The sequence below is a fragment of the Wolffia australiana genome, chromosome 11 (genome assembly GCF_029677425.1).
Source record: "Wolffia australiana isolate 7733 chromosome 11, ASM2967742v1".
Classification (NCBI taxonomy): Eukaryota; Viridiplantae; Streptophyta; class Magnoliopsida; order Alismatales; family Araceae; genus Wolffia; species Wolffia australiana.
In genome coordinates this window covers 11,389,718-11,409,274 of record NC_135845.1, presented here as the reverse complement: position 1 = coordinate 11,409,274, position 19,557 = coordinate 11,389,718, and the positions used below count along the sequence as shown (strand labels likewise).

Below are 19,557 nucleotides of genomic sequence, written 5' to 3'. Positions count from 1 at the left end.
TTCTCAGAATCAGCATGTGTCACACCATTTTCTGTAGAACTAAATTATTGTTTAGCCCTTCATAAGAAATATAATCACATTAAAACCTTACTCTGCTCTGTGTCAGCATGGGCACTAATGATTTAGAGCTACATTACTGTGTCACCAAGACGAGAAAATGATATGGGCATAAATAAGTACTGTAGAGCTACATTAATTGGTCAGTTTTCATAATAAACGTTCCTCAATTGGGGGCCCTGCGTGCTGAAAGTACACATTCTTCCAAATCTAGCTTGATTTTTTTCCTTTTCGCGTAATCGGATACAAGCTTTTCTTGCGCAAACCGTAGTATTTCGAGCGAGAAGCGTCCACTTTTGCAATCAATTTTTCTTCTTTATGTATATAGCGACAGAGGAAATTAATTTGGAGAAAGTGGGTGATGATCATTCGTGATTTTGACTGAACCGGAAACGTGGGGTGTTCAAATTCATATGATCCTTTCGTGCGCATCTTCCTCTTCGTTGATTGGCGGCTTCTGGAAGAGCGGCGGATTTTTAAGCCGAGGGAGAAGGTAGCGAAGGTGTTACGACGATCATATTCAACAATTGCCGCGGTTGGTTCCCCGGCCTCTTTTCTTTTTTCTATTATAAGTCGATTATTTGGAGAAAATCCTGTGGTGAGCTTCTTGAATTTTATGTGGATTCTGCGTTTTAATTGATTTTTCTTGTCTATCTATGCCGTGTGATCGATCTTACTTTTATCGAGAATTTAGGTGAGCTCCATCGATCTTCTCATCCCCGCCATGAGATTATGGAATGAATTTATGCATTGATGATTAGTTCAACTTAATATTTAGGTTTCTTAACTGAAAATCACTTGGATAATTTTCAGTGTATATTGTATAGATATACTCTCATTAATGATTGCTATTTTAGAATAAACTTATTGAAAACTTTTCAAAGAATTATTTTTTTTGTACAGGACTAGTCTGTTCCTTCTTGTCCCAGGCTTCTTCCGTGGGGAAGATCATTTTCCGTCGCATTTAAAGGAGAATTTTAGTTAAGCTCCGTCGGTTTTCTCTTCCCCTGTATGATCTTATGCAATGAATTTATGAACAGATTATTAGTTCGACATAATATTTAGGTTTCGTGACTGAACTAGTGGTAAATAGTCACTTGGTTGGTTTTCAAAATATATTGCATAAATATATTATCATTAAATTTTTGCTATTTTAAATTTCACTTGGTTGGTTTTCGAGGATTAATTTTTTGATTTGTAGTTGTCTGTTCCTCAATCTCCCAGACTTCTTGCTTTGTTGTTTCTTATTGCTATAATGTAATTTATTTTTTTATGAATTCAGGAGGGATATGTTATAATCATCCAGGTGGACAATGTTATGATTCCTGCCTATTTAAATGGCGGGTTTGGAAGAACTGAAAAGGAAATTACAGCCATTGTTTGATCCAGATAAAGGTTTGTCAGATGAATCGTCATTGGATCCTTGTGATTCATACATGGTAGGCATTTTATTCTGTAGTACGCGTTATTTATAAAAAAAACTGACAAGCACCTCCTCAATCTCAACATGTCTCAACGGAGCACCAGAAGTTTTTTTCATGTGTTATTATTGAACCCTTCGAAAAAACTTTGATACATAATCTCTCCTTGATAGTTCTTCTTGAAAATAGCCATATTTATCCTTCAACTAAAACATGTGATATCTACACAGTTCAACATATATTTGATTTTTTTTCATGTCAGTTATATACCCTTCAGACTTAAACTATTTTTGAAGAAATAAATAGTTAGCTGTTATATTTCTTTGATGATTTGATAAAAAAATTTATCAATTTGATATTAAATGGTTGTTCTTGAGCACTTCTTATCCTTTCTGAATTTATTTCCCGTCTACACAACTTAACATATGTTTGAAAAATTTTTTAAAAATCGAGAAATACCTTATTGAACTCAACATGTCCCAACGGAGCGCCAGAAGTTCTTTTTCATGAGTTTTTTACCCCATCGATAGAAAACTTTGATTTTAAATCTCTCCATAAAATATAAAATGAGAGACGACCAGGATGTTTGGGTTTTTTCCCGTCAGTCATCGAACTTTCAGAGTCTAATTAAGAATGAATAGCTAACTACTATATTTCTTTTCAAATTATAAAAAAAATGTCAAGATGATTTTTGAACATTTTATTCAGTAGTTTGAACATTTTATTCAGTAGTTCTTCAATACTAATTCATTCTGGACGTATTTCCTATCTGCACTGTTCAACATATGTTTGAAAAAAAAAAATTCCTTCAATCATCTAGACTCCAAAGCCTTTAGAGTACTAATTAGCTAGCTCTGAAATATTTCTTTGAGGAATAAGAAAAAGTTTTCAGCAAGTTGATGTCTGAACTGAGTGTTTTAACTTAAAATTCTTCTGGACTAATTCGTTGTGAACCCATTTCCTCTCGCCATATAATCTTGTATTTTTTCCTCTTTTAGGTCTCTGATGGTAGCACTGTGAATTTATTAAGTCAATCCTATGGCGAGTACAACATCAATGAGCTCGGATTGCAAAAGCGCACCACGCAGCTTGATGAATCGGACGACGTCGAGAGGACGTATCGATGCGCTTCCAACGAAATGCATGTGTTTGGAGCCATAGGGTATGGCGCAAGCAGCGTCGTCCAGAGAGCTATTCATATACCTGTTCATCGAGTCATCGCACTGAAAAGAATTAATATTTTTGAAAAGGTTAATCTCCTTCTACTTCTGTTCCACCAGACATGGCATCATAAGGTTTTATTACCTTTCTTTTTCTTCATCATGTTTTATATACCTGAGAACGTTAATCCTGGAAAATATCGTTCCTGCAACTAACTAAATACAAGAAAAATTGATTGTCAGAATTTTCAAATAGTTTATGTATAATTCAACTGCAGGGGTAAGGGTATCCTCTTTGCCATTATCTCATTCTATTGTACATGGAAATACGACGAGTTTCTTCGCGTGCTCGTCGTAAAATTCTTAATTTCTCTGAATTTTCTAGGAAAAAAGGCAGCAACTTCTAAATGAGATACGGACTTTATGTGAGGGGCCTTGTTATCAAGGACTTGTTGAGTTTTATGGCGCATTTTTCACTCCTGGGTCAGGGCAAATCAGCATTGCCTTGGAATATATGGATGGAGGTTCGCTTGCAGATATCTTGAGGGTGCAAAAATCTATTCCCGAGGCAGTTCTTTCATGTATTGTCCAGAAGATACTCCATGTAAGTTCAACCTTGATTTTAATCAATGCCACGCTCTTCAGCCTAGGGAAATTGAACCTACATTGTCATCCAAAACTCATCATCAAGGCCGTCAGTGACGATTTAAAGTGTGTAATGTATAATATTTAAATATTGTATAATTTTAAAAAAAATGTAGATGTTATCTACTCCCTCTTGTCAATGTATAGCTTACTCTACTCTCTCTCCTCTATCTTTTTTTCTGTATAGTTTCTCTACCCCTTCTTCCTATCTATATCTTCTCTTTCTCTGTCTTTCCTCTCTCCTTTCTCCTCTTTCTCTCATCTTCTTTCCATCTTGATATCCCTGTCTGCTTTTATTCATATAAAATATACTCAAACCCCCACCATCGTCATCGTCATCGTCATCATCCGAGCCTCCCGCGCTACTCTTTTTCTCTATCTTTTCTCTCTCTCTCTTTCGTCCTCTTCATATCTTGATATAAAATGTACTCTTATTCATATAAAATGTACTCAAACCCCCATCATCCTCAAAATGGTCCTTGTGATTGTCATCATCGTCATCGTCATCCTCAAATGACAAGGACTTTTGGGCCTTCCTCTTGTATCAAACCGCGCTTTTTAGCTAGCTCTGGCTGATTCTTGTGTTTTTTTAGGGGCTAAGGTACTTGCATGGCGAGCGGCACTTAGTACACCGCGACATAAAGCCAGCAAATCTACTAATAAATCTCAAAGGCGAACTGAAGATAACTGATTTTGGAATAAGTGCAGGGCTGGAGAACTCCATTGCCATGGTAAATACATATTATGAATTCAATAAAACCGAACCCTTTAAATCAGACTTTTTTCCTATTACTACTATATATGATAATATGATTGGAGATATTATCAAAGTTTCGTATTCTGATATTAGAAATGCTAATCTACCTGATGTTAAATCATTTAAGTATGAAAAATGTCTTATATCATGTAAGATAAACGCTCTTAAAGCCGAATATAAACATAAATGTAGGCCTTTCATTAATAGCTTTAAAAAAGTTCTTATTTTTTGACTTCCTTGTTTGAAGAGCTTACTTTGTTCATGTTTCTTCAGTGTGCTACATTTGTAGGGACAGTGACTTACATGTCTCCTGAGAGAATCAGGAACGAGAGTTACTCTTATCCTGCTGACATTTGGAGCCTGGGGATTTCTCTGTTTGAGTGTGGTACTGGCGAGTTTCCATATTCTGCCAGTGAAGGTCCGGTTAATCTCATGTTACAGGTCGGGCAAAAGAATATTAATAGCATTATTTTTCTGGAAAAAACATCTAGATAATCATCATGAATCAAAAAACGGTAAATAAAAGTGTATCAGATGTCTTTGAAGCTGAGTTACTCAATTTAGGTTTTTTTTCTGAAATTCTTTGGTCCTCAGACGTATTTCCTTTTTCCAATTTAATGTTTTTGAAAATGTCACAGTATTTTTTCTTCAAAAAAATGTCGCAGTATTCAAAGGAACCATGTTTTTTTTGTTTAATCTCATCTTCCTCTGGTTCTTGATTTTGGGGTATCCATCGCAGACTCCTAAGAATTCTTTTCTCAAATTCTCTCAAACGCCTTCAAGACGAGAAAATCATATTCGAAATTAAAGTTTTGAAAAAAGCAATGGTAAACATAGTTTTCACATTTCGCTGACAGAATTTTGCTTACTCTGGTTCGTGAATTTCTCGACCATCGAACTTTAATCTACCCATTGCCAACTCCAAACAATTCTTTGTCAAATTCTTGAACACTTGTTCAAAAACGAGTAAATCAATTTTCTGAATTAAATTCAAAGGAACCATATTTTTTAACATTTCATAAAAAGGATTCTAGCATAAACTATATCTGATTCTTGAATTTCTCGAGTCCCAGATTTTGTATGATCCATCGCCGACTCCACCGAAAAACTCCATCTCCCCGGAGTTTCGCTCATTCATAGATGCTTGCTTACAGAAAGACCCGGATGAAAGGCCAACGGCCGATCAGGCAAGTCAAACCCATGTTTAAATTTCAATACGTGAAAAGATATTAATTAAATAAACCCATATGTTTCCACATACCTATCCCTGCAGCTTTTAGCGCATCCGTTCATCAGAAAGCATGAGAAGGATGGAGTAGATCTCGCAGCCTTCGTCCACAGCATATTCGATCCAACGCAGAGATTAAAAGAGCTTGCTGATGTAAGCATTAGCTTGAGCTTCTCCCCCTCGCCTCGCCCTGTCTGTCATTCATACTCCTTGTTCTTGACAGATGTTCGCAGTACATTACTACATGCTCTTCGACGGAGCCGATGAGCTATGGCCCCACATGAAATCCTTCTACAACGACCAATCGACGTTCAGGTTTGAATCACACTATAAATTCCTAGTATATTCGAGAAACATTTTCATTTTTTTTTTAAGAAAGAATAGGAGAGATCACACAAAATCTGTGTACGATCACACAAAACAGTTTCAGTAGATGAGTAAGATTAATGGTTATTAGAGCTCAGAATCTATTTTGGAGTTTCTGCCGAAATAAATTCTTGCTTTTTTAAAAAAGAAAGAAGGAAGATCGCCCGAAAACGGGGATCAAAATATAAAAAAGAACGTGGAACTTGCACATCGTTTTGGTATTTCCACTGAATTATGCATAAATGTTGCTCCTTCAGAGTTATATTTTGCTCAGAATAGAATTATGATGAGAACTTTCTATTGAGATACCTATAAGCGGTGTTATATGTAAACTGAAAACGAACTGAAATAAGTTAACCATAAACATAACAGTTGTTTATTGAAACACCCATCACGTGATAGTATTCTTGGTTTTTTTCTAATTCTATTTGTATCTCAGAATGGAATTAAGGTAAGTAAAGGAGTAGAAGTCTGACCTCATTCAAATGCCCATGAACGTGTCTTACTTGATTTTCTCCTGGCAGCTTCTCAGGTAGCACTTATGGCGGCGCCGCCGACATCTTTTCGAGGTTAACAAGCGTTCGGGCAGCACTGGCCGGCAGCCGCCCAAACGAAGAGAGGTTGGTCCACGTGGTAGAGAAGCTCCAGTGCAGACCCAATGGGCCACATGGCGTCTCCATCCGGGCCACCGGCAGTTTCATTGTGGGCATCCATTTCCTAATCCACGGCCACGGCGTGAGGCCTGAGGGCCTGCCGGATATTACAGCCTTGCCCGCTGACATGGCCTCCCGCCACCTCGGTAGCTTCCGCGAGCAGTTCGCTGTCGAGCCTGCTGGCACTGCCGGCTGCTTCATCGTGACCAATCAGGAGCTTCACATACGCCAGCCCTAGCGTTGACTTTTGACCAGCCCCGGATAAACAATTTCCGAGATTACTAGGGTCTTAATGGAAAAGAAAGTTTCACCATATAGGTTATGAGAATCCTTGTGGAAAGACTGGAGTTCAGAAAAAATAATTTCTCTAGAGAGATTATGGGGTCAGAGGGTCATTGTTGGGAAAGGCGGTCCATACTTTTTGAGTTCAAAAACTAAAGGAGAGTCAAAAACTGGTTCATATTTATTAATTGGCAAAAACACGGTGCCGAGTACGACCAACTCCTGGCCATGCACGGATTCCAATATCCCAAAAATTGGTTCATACCTAGATCTGAAGAGCCGCGGCGACAGAACCAGCGAGGCTGAGGACTTCAAAGGGTCGCCGGTTCTTCACCTCCTTCACGGTCAACGGACAGGAATCGGTTATCCAGAAGAAGTCCAGTCCTTCGCTTGGCCCAACTGCCCAAAGGGAAAAAACTGTTTTACAAGAGAATTTCTACTCGCTTTTTTATAAACTTAATAGTATGTAAAACTGTAATATCTGTTGAAATCTTGTTAAGGAATAATGAAATATTTATTCGCGTAATGGAAATATCTTTTCTTAAATTTTCTAGAGTTAAGAGCTCAGGAAATTGATAGGATTTTACTTTTTCTAGAGTTTTCCATTGCATACCTCCATCGTCGTGCTTGAAACGCTCCCAGGATTTGTTGGGGAAGATGCCATGCGTCACGTAAGCGCTGACCTTCTTCGCCCCATGAGCAGCCAACACTTTCTGGATCATTAGAAAACGTGATCTTAGACCAAGAATAAAGCCATGAATCTCATAATAAACATAGAAAATTTTGAATCTGGGCATTTGATTCATATGTCTGATCAAATTTTCATTTTTTTAGAAGAAATTTTCATGCGCACACAAGTTCAATAGATTAAGGTGCGGATACATGCCTTCATAAGAAAAAACTCAAATTTCTCAGTAAAAGCTTTGATGCGCGGATCTAGGTAAACTACGGAAATCTTCTGTCGTACATGATGAATTTGTCACTACACATTTTCTTGAAGAAATAGCACTACTTTTTTATGAAGCCACAAGTCGATTTAGAAAAAAATGATGCGGCGACATGCTAAATCGGTTTATTAAAACTTTATGAGAAGCTACCCTGAGTTCTCTCGTTGCCTGGCATGAGTAAATTATATTCATACCGTGGATACATGCTGAATCTGTCAATTTATTTTCTTATGAAGAACTCTATCTCCTACCAGTAAAACGCAATTCTCCAGTGAATTTCTCATACCGACATGAGTAAATTTGGAAAATTCAGGTGAGAATACAATCTAAAATTGTCAATTTAATTTTTTGTAAGAAAGAATACCAATTCTTTCAGTATCTTACATTTTTCTCTAAAACTTTCGTGCAGGCATAAATAAACTAGAGAGAACACTAATTTCACTCAGTACCTGACATTTTTTGCGGGCATGAGTGAATTAGAAAATTAATGGTGCGCATAGTGCAGAATCTGCCAATTCAAATATCTATTAGAGAGAACTCTATTTTTTCTCATTACCTGGCATTTCTCTGTGAAAATTTTCATGCGGGCATAATCAAATAATGAACGAACCCTGACTTTCTCTCTGTACCTGGCATTCTATCAGCGTACCCCCGGATTGGACGAGATCATCAACGATTACCACGTGGCGGCCTCTGGGATCTCCTTCCTTCAGACGCACGATTCGCCGATCTCCTTCCCTCACCTTGGTGCAAACAATCTGCAAGTTCCTGGCTCGCTCCGAGTAAAATTTACACGGGGTAAAGCACACAAGGGCTCTGAATAGAAACAGGGTTCAGCCGAGAACAGTACAGTAGGGAAATGCTGCAGCTGCGAGTTGAATCTCTTCCACGCCCCATCATCAGGGAAAGCAATTGATATCTGGAGACGAAATATTCACTTAAATATGCGAAATAATGACAACTCGTTCATGTTCTCACGGGGAGAATATTTTGATGGAGAGAAAAGCATTGGAAGGATATTTCGAATAACAATGGTTATTCTTCATGTTCTGGTCGAGAAGAAGATTTTGAAGCAGAGAGAAGCAATAGGAGGGCTTTTAAATATTAATAATTCCTTCGCGTTAACACGGAGGAGAGAGACGCAATTTTCATGGATTTTTTGAAAAAATAATGATAATTTATGCATGTCCCAGCTACGGAGCAGACTTTAATGTAGAAAGAACCAATTGGAGGATTTAAAAAAAAATATTCATTTTTTCTTCAAAAAAAAAAATATTCATCTATGAGCGGCAATTTGATTTGGATGCAGAGAGAAGCAATCGAAGAACGACTTTTAAAAGAATAACGATAATTTATTGATGTTCTTGTGGGGGGAGGAGATTCTTTATGCTGAGAGAAGTCATGGATGGAGGATTTTAAATAATAATAATTTCATCATCTTCTTGCAGGGTGAAGGTAATGATGCAGAGAGAATAATGATACTTTGATTCTTGTTCCCCCGGAAGAGAAGATTTTGAGGCAAAGATGCGAAAACTTTGAAGGAAAATTTAACATCAGTTTCTTAATTCTCTTGTGACGGAAGGAGATTTTTCATGCAGAGAGAAGCAATTGGAGGAAAACTTTTAGAAAACAATAATGAAATTTCTTCATGCGCTGGGGACAAAATTTTGATGCAGAAGAAGCAATTTTGAAGGAAGAATATTGAAATAATTAAAGAAATAATTCCTTCCTGTTCTAGCGAGGGAGAAGATTTAGATGCAGAAGGAAGCACTTTAGAAAAAAAAATTACGAGAACTCTTTAAAAGCAATGATTGTTTCTTCTCACGTCCTTCCGAGGAGAAACTTTGATGCAGAGAGAAGAAATTGAAAGAGGAAGTTCAGAAAATAATGATAGTTCCTTCCTCCTCTCCGAAGGGACGTCAAGAAAGTCATTACTTCAAAAAAAAACACGACGCAGAGAGAAGCAATTTTTGAAGGAAATATTTCAAATCTGAGCTGGGAATTGCAGAACTCACATTATCCGAGTCGGGAAGTTGTTGAAGCCTGTTCTTAAGGAGAGGAATCCCGCTCTCGAAGAAAGGGAGCACGTTGTCACCAAAGTAAAACCTCTCCTGGCGAAGAGATTTCAGAAATTGCCAAGAAAGGAGGAGAAAGATGGAAGAAAAAGAAATCAAAAATCTGAACCCGGAGGGCATGAATGTCGTAGATGACCAGGCTCGTTGGGCCGCCCCTAGAAATAGGGATGTTGGAGAGAATCCTTGCCAGAGTGAAGGCTGTAGCGATGTCGCCTTCTTCCTCCATCCTCTCCGACGTGCCGGTGGGGAAGAAGGGGAGGACGACAGTGAAGGAGGAGATGAACAGCCGCGGCAGAGCGTAGATGACGGAGAGTTGCTCGAAGATCACTCTTGGCGAGCTGAAGGACGCCAGGAAGGCAACATGCTGGCCTCGGATCCCCTGCGCGTTGGGGATGAACAGATTCGGGAAGCCGTCGTCGAATGTCCTGCCGATTCGACGTCGAAAATGAAGATTAGGTTTTGCAAAGGTTTCGCCGATCGAAGACCGAGATTAAGTCCGAAGAGAGCTTCGGAGATCGAAGATGGAAATCTGAATTTGCCAGGGTTTTCGCAGATCGAAAATGTGGATTAGATTACACTGGCATTTTGCATAACTAAGATGGATATTAGCCACGCAACAATTTCTTTTGCAAATCGAAGATCGAAATCAGAATGAGATAGGAAATCGCAGATAGAAGATGTTTTCCCAGGAATGTAGCGGATCAAAGATGGAAATCAGTTTTAGGTAAGAAAAGACGAAGATTAGGTTAGGCTAAGCTTTCGCCGATCAAACAGACTGACAAGATTTTCGCCGGGGATTCCAAGATAGAAATTATTGGAATCACATAAAAGGAACGATTCCAGTTACCTCCAGTTCATGCTGCGAAGCTCAATGGCGTCGCTCTCCGCGGCGACGCGTTCGGCGAGGGCGCGCGTCTCCTCGCAGTAGAAGAGGAACACGGTCTTCCTCGACCTCTTTGGCGGCGAGGAGAAGGCAACGGACGGCGAGCTGGAAGAACTCAAGATCGACGAACGCGCCAAGAGATCGCCATCTGCCAACGAAGACGGCGAAGAACTACTCGGAACGATGCGCCGAGCTCCGATCGAACTCCTCGCTGTTCCATGATCTTGCTTCCAAGTCTTTTTCGCCAAGCTCAAGATCGACGAACTCGCCAAGAAATCTCCACTTGCCAACGAAGACGAAGAAGAATTACTTGGAACGATCCGCCGAGCTCCGATCGAACTCCTCGCAGTTCCATGATCTTGCTTCAAAGTTTTCTTCGCCAAGCTCAAGATCGACGAACTCGCCAAGAAATTTCCATGTGCCAACGTAGACGAAGAAGAATTACTTGGAACGATCCGCCGAGGTCCGATCGAACTCGTCGCAGTTCCATGATCTTGCTTCCAAGTCTTCTTCGTCGAGAGCAAGAGAGGTTGACCGAAGGTCGCCGTAACCGCCATTTGAGCTCAGGGTAAACTAGCTCGGATATATTTATACTGCCTTTCTCTTCCCAAAATGCCCCGTTGTCTGACGTGGATCCCTTTTGAAAGAGTTTGTTTTATAGGATTCTCAAAGATTAAATAATTAACATTAAGGTAAAATATACAATATTTGTGGGAGAAAAACGAAGGTTATTAATGAGAGTTGTTTTGGATGAAAATTTTTAGGGTCCCTGTTTTTAGGAAGAGGAAAAACTTAGTCCTCCTTCGTCTTATATTAACTAATATTATAATTATAATTGTAATAAGCATGCTTACTTACAAATATCTTAAGCTTGTCATTATCATAGAGAGTCTGTAAATGATAGCTTAATCATATGCAATTAGATATGTATATCTACTTGTCCATACTTGAGAAATTAATTAAATAGTTTTCCATTTGGACAGTGTGTATATATGTGTGTGTGTTAACTCAGTATTGACTATCATTTCAACGACTCTCGAGCTTGAGACAAAGCTCCTTGGCAAACTGCCATGATTTGATGCATCATAACATGTTATAAAATCTGTCGCCATGGTGGAAGATGCTATAAGTGCTTACATTTTATATCTCTGGGATATATCTCGTACCACCAATAATATAAAATCACATAAAGTATAATTTGCCTGCGGAAAAATCAGAATCAGAATATGTAATCATGATGAGATGATCTGATTTCTTATATATGAGGATACATCATTTCGTCTTTTCAAGACATCACACAGATATTTTCGCTTTTTGCAAGTGTTCCGTACCTGTACACACTTTTGATTGGGACTTTCCGCAATTCATGCATAAGGATATTTTGCATATCTGGCTTTTCAAAATTCTCCTTTGGTATTCATAGAGACTAAATTTATTACATTTATCAATTGGGGATATCAAGTGCTTTACAATCTTCCATACCAAATATTTGAAGGACCTTTTCAACGTATCTTGTTTGAGACAAACCAAAAATATGTATGAGAACAATCACATATATCTCAATGCCTAATACTTTTAAAACTTTACCAAAATATTTCTTACCAAAATGACTTGGCAAAAACCTAGTCGTGTCAGGACATAGATTTGTATCATTTGTGTAAACTCATGTGTCATTAAGATATATCACAAAAATATGTGATGACTCCCACCAAACTTATTGTACAGGTATTCATCATTCAACTTAATCTCACCACCGAAGGACAGCATGACTCGATGGAATTTATTCTAATACTGAAGACAAGTTTGCTTTGGAATATAAATGGGCATTTTCAGCTTGGATTACACAGGTTTTGGCTTGACAACCTTAAATTTTTGTGGTTGCATGATTTATAGTATCTCATTGATGTCTCCATTGAATCTCTATTATTTATAGAGATGCAATGCCTTACTATCCTCTTTTTTTCTAGGGGATGATAAGAGATATTTCATAATAGGAAATATGGTGTGATTACAATGATTATGAAGATAGACCTATACAATAATTAGTGAATGTAAATGTTTATGATAATATAATAAGGAGGGCGTGATGAATAGTGACGATGGGTAAATTTTATATGGATGCCATGCATGATAATATGGATGAGATGGATATATGTGGATAGATGGGTGTTACGTATGGATGTTAAGAGGAAGATGAGAATGTAAGTGATGGAAATATGTGTGGCATGTAAGCCAATTTCACATCTTATTTGACATATATTTACATAATATAATCATTATAATGCATATGTGCTTATTATAATTGAAACTAGTGAATACATCAAATGATGAAGCAAATTATGATGAGATCATAATACATAGATAAATATTATTAAGATGTGTTATGAATTTATCATAATGAATGATACCTGAGAAGGACATAAATATATCCAATAGAATGACAGCATTTGGTCTTGGTCATTTGATCAGTATAGTTGATCCCGTTGACATTCGAATAAGCTCTTTGGAGACAAATAGTGAGAGCTCTCTAAGAAAGGAGTCTAATTCTCACTATTTTCCACTGCTAACTCTATGAGATCCAAGGCCTCATCATATTTGCTCATAAAGGCACCTTCGCTTGTCGCATCCAGCATCCTTCTATCATGATTACTTAGACTTTCTCCAGTGGAACATGTTGATAGTTGTTCATCTCACACTCCCTTGAGAGGTTTTTTATCGACCGATAAGGGTCTTTTGTAGTCTTTATTTTTTGCATAATTTTATAAAATTTGCAGACATGTCCTTGTGAGATAATTAAAATAAATGAGTCACCATGATAGCCTTTAATACATTTTCTCATTATGTCAAATCAAGATTAGCCATGTGTGCATGCCTATGAAAGATCCAAAAAATACTTTTTAATGTGACTTTGATTTCAGAATTCTTGTTGTCATCACGCAAAGTGTCTCTCATAGCATTTATGTACATTTTAACCCTTGCATATTCTCATGCATCCATATGTCCATGTACACCATAAAAAATAAACAGTTCCAGTATATAGTTGGTGTATTATGACTTTGGAAATTGCAATGACATAGTGGCACCTTTTTGCAATGAGTAGCGCATCCATGGTCACATACATAGATTGGCTAAAGTAAATGTAAAATTTTTGTCTTCAAATTCAATTAAAAACTACCACCATGAATTTACAGGATCTAAAAGTCACTTTTTTCACTAGGCTTACTAACTTAGGAGCAAATTCAACATGTTTTTCATTGATATAAGGGCATAGAATGATAAAGGAGAGAGAGGGACGATTTGAAGCAGTTGAGTTTTTCTTTCTCCTTCATTTGATTGATGTGCCACATCCCCAATATGTTACTAGAACCCATGGATACCTGAAATTGTTTAATTTTATTTCCATAATTAAATATATTCTGATGCATGTTCCATTGAAAAATGCATCCTCAAAGTCTCCAAAATTACAGCTGATGATTGGTGCATAATCTCATGCGTTGCTCAATCCACTATTCGGGCTTTGACATGTGTCCAGTTCTAGTCTTAATTTTTTGCATATTTTGATCAAATTCCCATACATATCCCTGTGAGATAATTAAAATAAATGATTTGTTTTGCAATTGGAACATGCAATGTGATGGAAGACGATGAATACTGTTCATGATTATGTCATCGTGTTGATTCCACTGTATTTGCATCTTTAGCATAGTGTCATTACATTGTCATCCTGTATGGTGATGCCATACCCAAATGGACAGTCCAAAAAAGGTCTATTGTCAGATGCCCAACAGCAATGTCAAATCCAGTGTGGCCAAATAAAGAAGTAAAAAAAACGAACCAAAGGCTAATTAGGGGTATATCATAAAATATTAAAATGTAATATTTCTTCAGCGCCTATAATAGTAAAGATTTGAGGGCCTAATTTAGTCATTATGATTTTTGAAGTTTTCTCATCATTGTTAACTGCCACCCTGCTGCCATATACCACCCATACTTTATCACACTACTTGCCATTTGATGCTCTTGGCTGACCATTCATAATGTGCCCAAGATTTACCAATTGTTGAATAGTCTGTCTGCCAGACTGACATAGGATAACTTTTGATTTATTATAGGTTTAGTCTACACCCAAATGCCCTAAGTAAGTTAAACTATGTACAGTTGGCATCATTGAGCTACTAATTCAATACTGAACATTGGGTCACTTCCACATCCAAAATAGATTATGTTCAAAAATCAAACTTAAGTGGTTGGCCCATGTGAATTGGATCACACCAGGATAATGTATTCAAGGATGCAATGATCAGAGTTTGACTCATGGATGTCAAATCATGAAGGATTTAGTATGGATACCATTACAGTAACATATATGAGTTGGTTGAGAGACAATTTTGTACTGTACACTATCATGTGGCAATAATGGATATTGGATACTTGATATAAAAATTGTATGATACTAACATTGCGTGATAACAGAAAAAATTTAAAAGGTAGTCATTTACCACATTCAAGTATGTAGATGTCACTCTTCATCTTTGTGGATTAGAATTACAATTACTTCGTTCTCTAATAAAATTGATGAGTAATTTACTTTATTTTTAATAAATTAAAAAATTAATTTTTTACTCAATATATTTCTACCAAGGACGAATGAGAATAATTTAGTTATCAGCAAATTTATTCTTAAGGTAATGTTTTAAAATTAAAAATACTTAACTAACTTGCTAAGAAGTAATATAGTTAATTATTTATGAAAATTTTAAGACAATTTATTATTATGAATTACTTATTACATAATATACTAGTGTTATGTGCTGATTGGATTAAATTAATTAGAATTGCCCTCACCATACTATCCTCACCTCATTTTCATTCCAACTCTAATCCTTATCCCTCCTTCACCCTCATCTCAACCCATCATCATACCACACCTTCATCTCACCTCACTTCACTCTCACCCCACCACCCTCGTCCCCATTAGGCTCAACTCTTCCACACCCCACTATAAGCTAATTATAATAATTGCATTGAAAAAAATTAAATAAATCCTAAAATAATGAAATACTTTGACTATGACATATGTGTCCCTAATCATGGGATTCTAAATAGTTTTACTTTGGGTACATCAAGAAGTACACGAAGATGATTGAGTGGTCAAGATGAGATCATCCACCCTCGATATAAGAGGTGACGGCTCATGGAAGACGATGCGATGAAGTCCTTAGCCAAGGCAGTGAAATATCAGAGAAGAGTTCTCTGACTATTTCTGAATGCATTAGTACTAACTCGGATGACCGATTAGGGCTTGACAGTTGACCATACCCTAAGACATCCAAGGAGTGTCAAGTGGATGAGGGACTTAACATACATGGTAGCCGATGATGAACAAGTTCCAAGAGTGAGTAAATACACAATCCTTTGTATCTTCTAGAGCACGAGGTGTAGCTTGGCACCCCACATGTTGGAGACTCAACCTATCAATTCAGTTAAATCAATACAATGTTAATTAATCTATATGATGATATAGTTAATTAATTTGTAAGGACAATAAAGGTTATTGGGCCGCTCTAGTCGTTGACTAGACTAATACGCGGGCCCAGAGGGTCACTCACAATTGGTCTTTTGGATGTCGGAAGATATACTTAAGTTTTGAGGTTTTTGTGAAAAATATTCACTTAGTATGGACAAGGGAAAGCCCTAAAAAGAATTCACCCATGCCAGAATTTTTCGAGGGTCTTCCCCTTCTTCTCCCTTCTCCCTACACCCTTCTCCCTTCTCCCTACACCTTCTCCACTCCCGATGCGATTGGGACAACGTAATGACGGCGGCATATATTGACCAGGGCGCGTCAACGAGAAGGAGGAGATCCGATGGTCTGAGAACCGCGTGGATATTTATAGAGGCTGCACACTTGGGCAGCTCAACTTGTCTCGCTCCTACGACCCAATAAATCACGGAGGCAATACATGCACATGTATTTTGTTCAATGGTTTTATCGATGTTGTTTGATTCAGATTAAGTCTTCCACCTCGGAATGATTCTAACTATAGTGGATTGGGCAAAACTTTATTGCAAATTATCATCCTCCCTCACCCTCCCTCTTGGCCTCTCTCTCATCCTCTCTCTTGCTCTCTCCATCACAATGTATGTCATTCAGTTTGTCCCTATGTCTCTCGCGTTCTCTCTGAACTTGAGGCTCTCTTTCTCTCGACAAGTCTGTGAGTCACTCTATAGTCCATATCTAGCTCTCCCTATTTTGTTATGTTTGAGAGTCACTGTGTAGTTTTTGGATCTCTTGCCTTTAGTTGTGAGGCCAAATACGTTTTTGTCAAATATGTATGCCTTGTTTTAAAGTGTAAATCTAATCCATAATTATTTTAGAGTTTTCAAAAATGGAATAGTTTTTCAATTAAGGTATCAATGTTATTATCTTTTGAGATGATGCCTTGGCATAACCCATAATCCTCCATAATTTATATGACATCGTGGAGTGGGGGGCTTGTTGGAGATGAGTGTGGCAATGGGATTTGTTAGTGTCAATGATGAGGGTGGGGTGGCTGGTCACACCGTGATGGTGTTTGGGGGGTCGAGAACTGGGGTGTTGGTGATGAGGGGTGGAGTAATGGGGATGCCGGTGATGGGTTCTAATAGTGTTGGTGATGCGGCCGAGGTGACTGGTGATGTTGTGATGGGGTTGACAGGTTGGGGTGTCATGGTGTAGGTGATGAGTGCGAGCTAGTGGGGTGTCGGTGACGGGTTGTGGCAGTGTCATTGAGGAGGGTGGGAGACTGAGGTGTGGTGGTTTTGGTGATGAGAGGGGGCCGACCAGTCACGCCATGATGGGTCAGGGTGTTGCGGTGTTGGTGATAGGATGTGTCATGGTGTAGGTGATGAGTGCGAGCCAGTGGGGTGTCGGTGACGGGTTGTGGCAGTGTCATTGAGGAGGGTGGGAGACTGAGGTGTGGTGGTTTTGGTGATGAGAGGGGGCCGACCAGTCACGCCATGATGGGTCAGGGTGTTGTAGTGTTGGTGATAGGATGTGGCAGTGTCAAGAACAATGGTGAGGGGGACTAGACATGTCATGACTAGGCGGGCCTGTTGGTATGTTGGAGACAAGTGTGGGGGAACCATCATGCAGTGATAGGGTTGGGTTGTCGCGTGTTCGTGACAGGGGTGGGGGTGTTTGAGGGGATTGGAACAGGTTTAGTTTTCAGTAAACTCATGATAGTTTTGGGTGTATGGGTGTCCGCAATGAGAGCGGGGTTGTCGGAGATAGGTTGGGTGTATGGATCGATGTGTTGGAGATGGAGGGTGTCAATAATCCCCTAAAGAGTTGGGTGGGGGGTTGTTAGTGATGGATGAAGGAGATCAGAGCCATGGAGGGAATGTTGTCAACACCGTGATATGGATGGGTCTGGTGTTGTGGGTGAGGTTTGTACTGATTTAACAATTCACTATATATTTATTTTATACATACCTATTTTAATGTTTTTACTTCTCTTTGCATGTGTATTACATAGTCTAGAATGGGTTTCTCTATTGACAACTTGTATGTTGTTTTGATTCAAGAGTCATTTCTAGATAATGTTCAAGAAATCCTTCTCAAGTTGTATAATATGGCTCATACCAAGTGATAATCTCAATTTTAGGGTTAAAATTCATCGTTGGTGATTGAGATTATTCAATAAAAATATATTTAACCGTACTTAAAAAATACTTAGGTAGTGATGAGTACAGATCGTCTCCACAAGGAATAATTAGTTACTTTCTTAAACTAGTGATGATCAATGAGAGGATTGACGAAAGCAAGATTCGAGGACGTGAGCTAGTGATATCGATAAGAGATACGTAATTATAAGCGAATTTAGCTTTAAGAAAAGAGTAAGTGATTGTGATGGATATGACGATGAACGACGGTGTGCGCGAGGATAATGGTTGGATGTGGAGTGGTACGAAGGCAGGATAGATAGACGAGAGAATGGGGACGTATGAAGTGATAAATGAAACGGTGATAATAAAAACTAGAACTATGATAACAATGATGTTGGAAGAGAAACAACGTAAGGCGAAGACACTTACCTTAGATCCTTACGTTTCGCCAGGATCACGGCGATTTGCGAGTGTCGGTAAGTTCCCCCTCTTCTCTTTTGTCTCTTCCCACACACCCAAGACACCAAGAACACTCTTGATGGATCTCAAAACTCTCTCTTTCAATCAGCCCACAAAAGTGGGAAGCAGGGTATGGATAGAAAGAGGAGGGGAAGATCAAAAGTTATGGCCATTGGAAGTTGAAGCAATCCTGGCCTTTAATTTCTTCTCTCTCCTCATCAATGTCATCAGTTTTGTGCCAGTTAAGAAGTCAAAGCACTTGGTATTCTGTGGTTTTATGTATTTTGTGGCTTTTCGTATTCCGTGGCTTTTCATATTTTGTGGCTTTTTGTATTTTGTGGCTTTTCGTATTCCATGGCTTTTCGTATTCCGTGGCATTTCGCATTCCGTGGCTTTTCGCATTCCGTGCCACATGTACACGACAAAAGGACATGATGTGGCGGTGCATCGGCGCGCCAGGTCACCGTATGCCATAAAAAAACCAAAATACTTAAAATTTCATATTAAATAAAATAAAAGCCCAAAAAATATGTATAAATATATATTTTGACTCATAAAAATCATATCTTTCCAATATTAATATCAAATAATTCCATAAAAATCATATTATGTTTCAAAAGTTATATTCTTTTAGAACATATTGTTAGAAAATTCCTAAAAAATACAGAAATTTCAGAAATTTGTTCTAAAAATGGATGTAATCATTTTAAGCTTGATAACATGCAAATATGAGTAATCTAATGCATAAAGACACATAAATATAATAATATAAGGCACTAGAAATGCATGTTATCACCAAGCATAAAAGAGGAGGCAAAAATACTGAAGTATTTTTTAAAGGTTGGTAATGGGATGTGGGCTTGCATACCATGTCTTGAGCAAAAAAATGACACGTTGCAGAATAGGTTGAAGAGGCATAAAGATATATATATATATATATGTACATCATCTGGAGACATATGCAGTTCAACCATGTT

General features: G+C 38.2%; 2 protein-coding genes across 13 annotated transcripts; one reads left to right on the top strand and one right to left on the bottom strand.

The window, feature by feature from the left end:
• The first annotated feature begins 220 nt into the window (after positions 1-220).
• On the top strand, positions 221-6,627 carry MKK3 (mitogen-activated protein kinase kinase 3). 6 transcript variants are annotated; one of them, XM_078582521.1, is made up of 11 exons: positions 221-592; positions 961-1,037; positions 1,340-1,452; positions 2,477-2,728; positions 3,024-3,242; positions 3,877-4,014; positions 4,314-4,481; positions 5,114-5,227; positions 5,314-5,421; positions 5,492-5,583; positions 6,159-6,627. In XM_078582521.1, exons 4-11 carry the CDS (start codon positions 2,618-2,620, stop codon positions 6,523-6,525), a joined length of 1,317 nt encoding a protein of 438 aa, XP_078438647.1. In that variant the 5' UTR covers positions 221-592; positions 961-1,037; positions 1,340-1,452; positions 2,477-2,617; the 3' UTR covers positions 6,526-6,627. The 6 variants fall into 6 exon arrangements, with proteins under 6 accessions (XP_078438647.1, XP_078438643.1, XP_078438644.1 ...); XM_078582517.1 differs by having other exon boundaries at positions 1,340-1,496; XM_078582518.1 differs by having other exon boundaries at positions 221-655; positions 1,340-1,496.
• LOC144709117 (ribose-phosphate pyrophosphokinase 4-like) lies at positions 4,218-11,046 on the bottom strand. Of its 7 annotated transcripts, none has more exons than XM_078582524.1 (10): positions 10,439-11,046; positions 9,701-10,016; positions 9,532-9,627; positions 8,367-8,435; positions 8,146-8,274; positions 7,183-7,282; positions 6,835-6,968; positions 6,111-6,575; positions 5,302-5,559; positions 4,218-4,446 (listed from the first exon to the last, which is right to left on the bottom strand). In XM_078582524.1, exons 1-7 carry the CDS (start codon positions 11,029-11,031, stop codon positions 6,835-6,837), a joined length of 1,437 nt encoding a protein of 478 aa, XP_078438650.1. In that variant the 5' UTR covers positions 11,032-11,046; the 3' UTR covers positions 4,218-4,446; positions 5,302-5,559; positions 6,111-6,575. The 7 variants fall into 7 exon arrangements, with proteins under 7 accessions (XP_078438650.1, XP_078438651.1, XP_078438649.1 ...); XM_078582525.1 differs by having other exon boundaries at positions 6,111-6,531; XM_078582523.1 differs by lacking the exon at positions 4,218-4,446 and adding an exon at positions 5,008-5,187 and having other exon boundaries at positions 6,111-6,968.
• Positions 11,047-19,557: the final 8,511 nt, after the last annotated feature.

Coding starts and splice junctions, on each gene's coding strand:
- MKK3 (XM_078582515.1), top strand. CDS start 1,395: ATGGCGGGTTTGGAAGAACTGAAAAGGAAATTACAGCCATTGTTTGAT. Junction 3,243..3,876: donor TTGTCCAGAAGATACTCCAT/GTAAGTTCAACC, acceptor GTGTTTTTTTAG/GGGCTAAGGTACTTGCATGG. Junction 5,584..6,158: donor AACGACCAATCGACGTTCAG/GTTTGAATCACA, acceptor TTCTCCTGGCAG/CTTCTCAGGTAGCACTTATG.
- LOC144709117 (XM_078582524.1), bottom strand. CDS start 11,031: ATGGCGGTTACGGCGACCTTCGGTCAACCTCTCTTGCTCTCGACGAAG. Junction 9,628..9,700: donor ACGACATTCATGCCCTCCGG/GTTCAGATTTTT, acceptor TCTCTTCGCCAG/GAGAGGTTTTACTTTGGTGA. Junction 8,436..9,531: donor AACTTCCCGACTCGGATAAT/GTGAGTTCTGCA, acceptor TTTCGTCTCCAG/ATATCAATTGCTTTCCCTGA.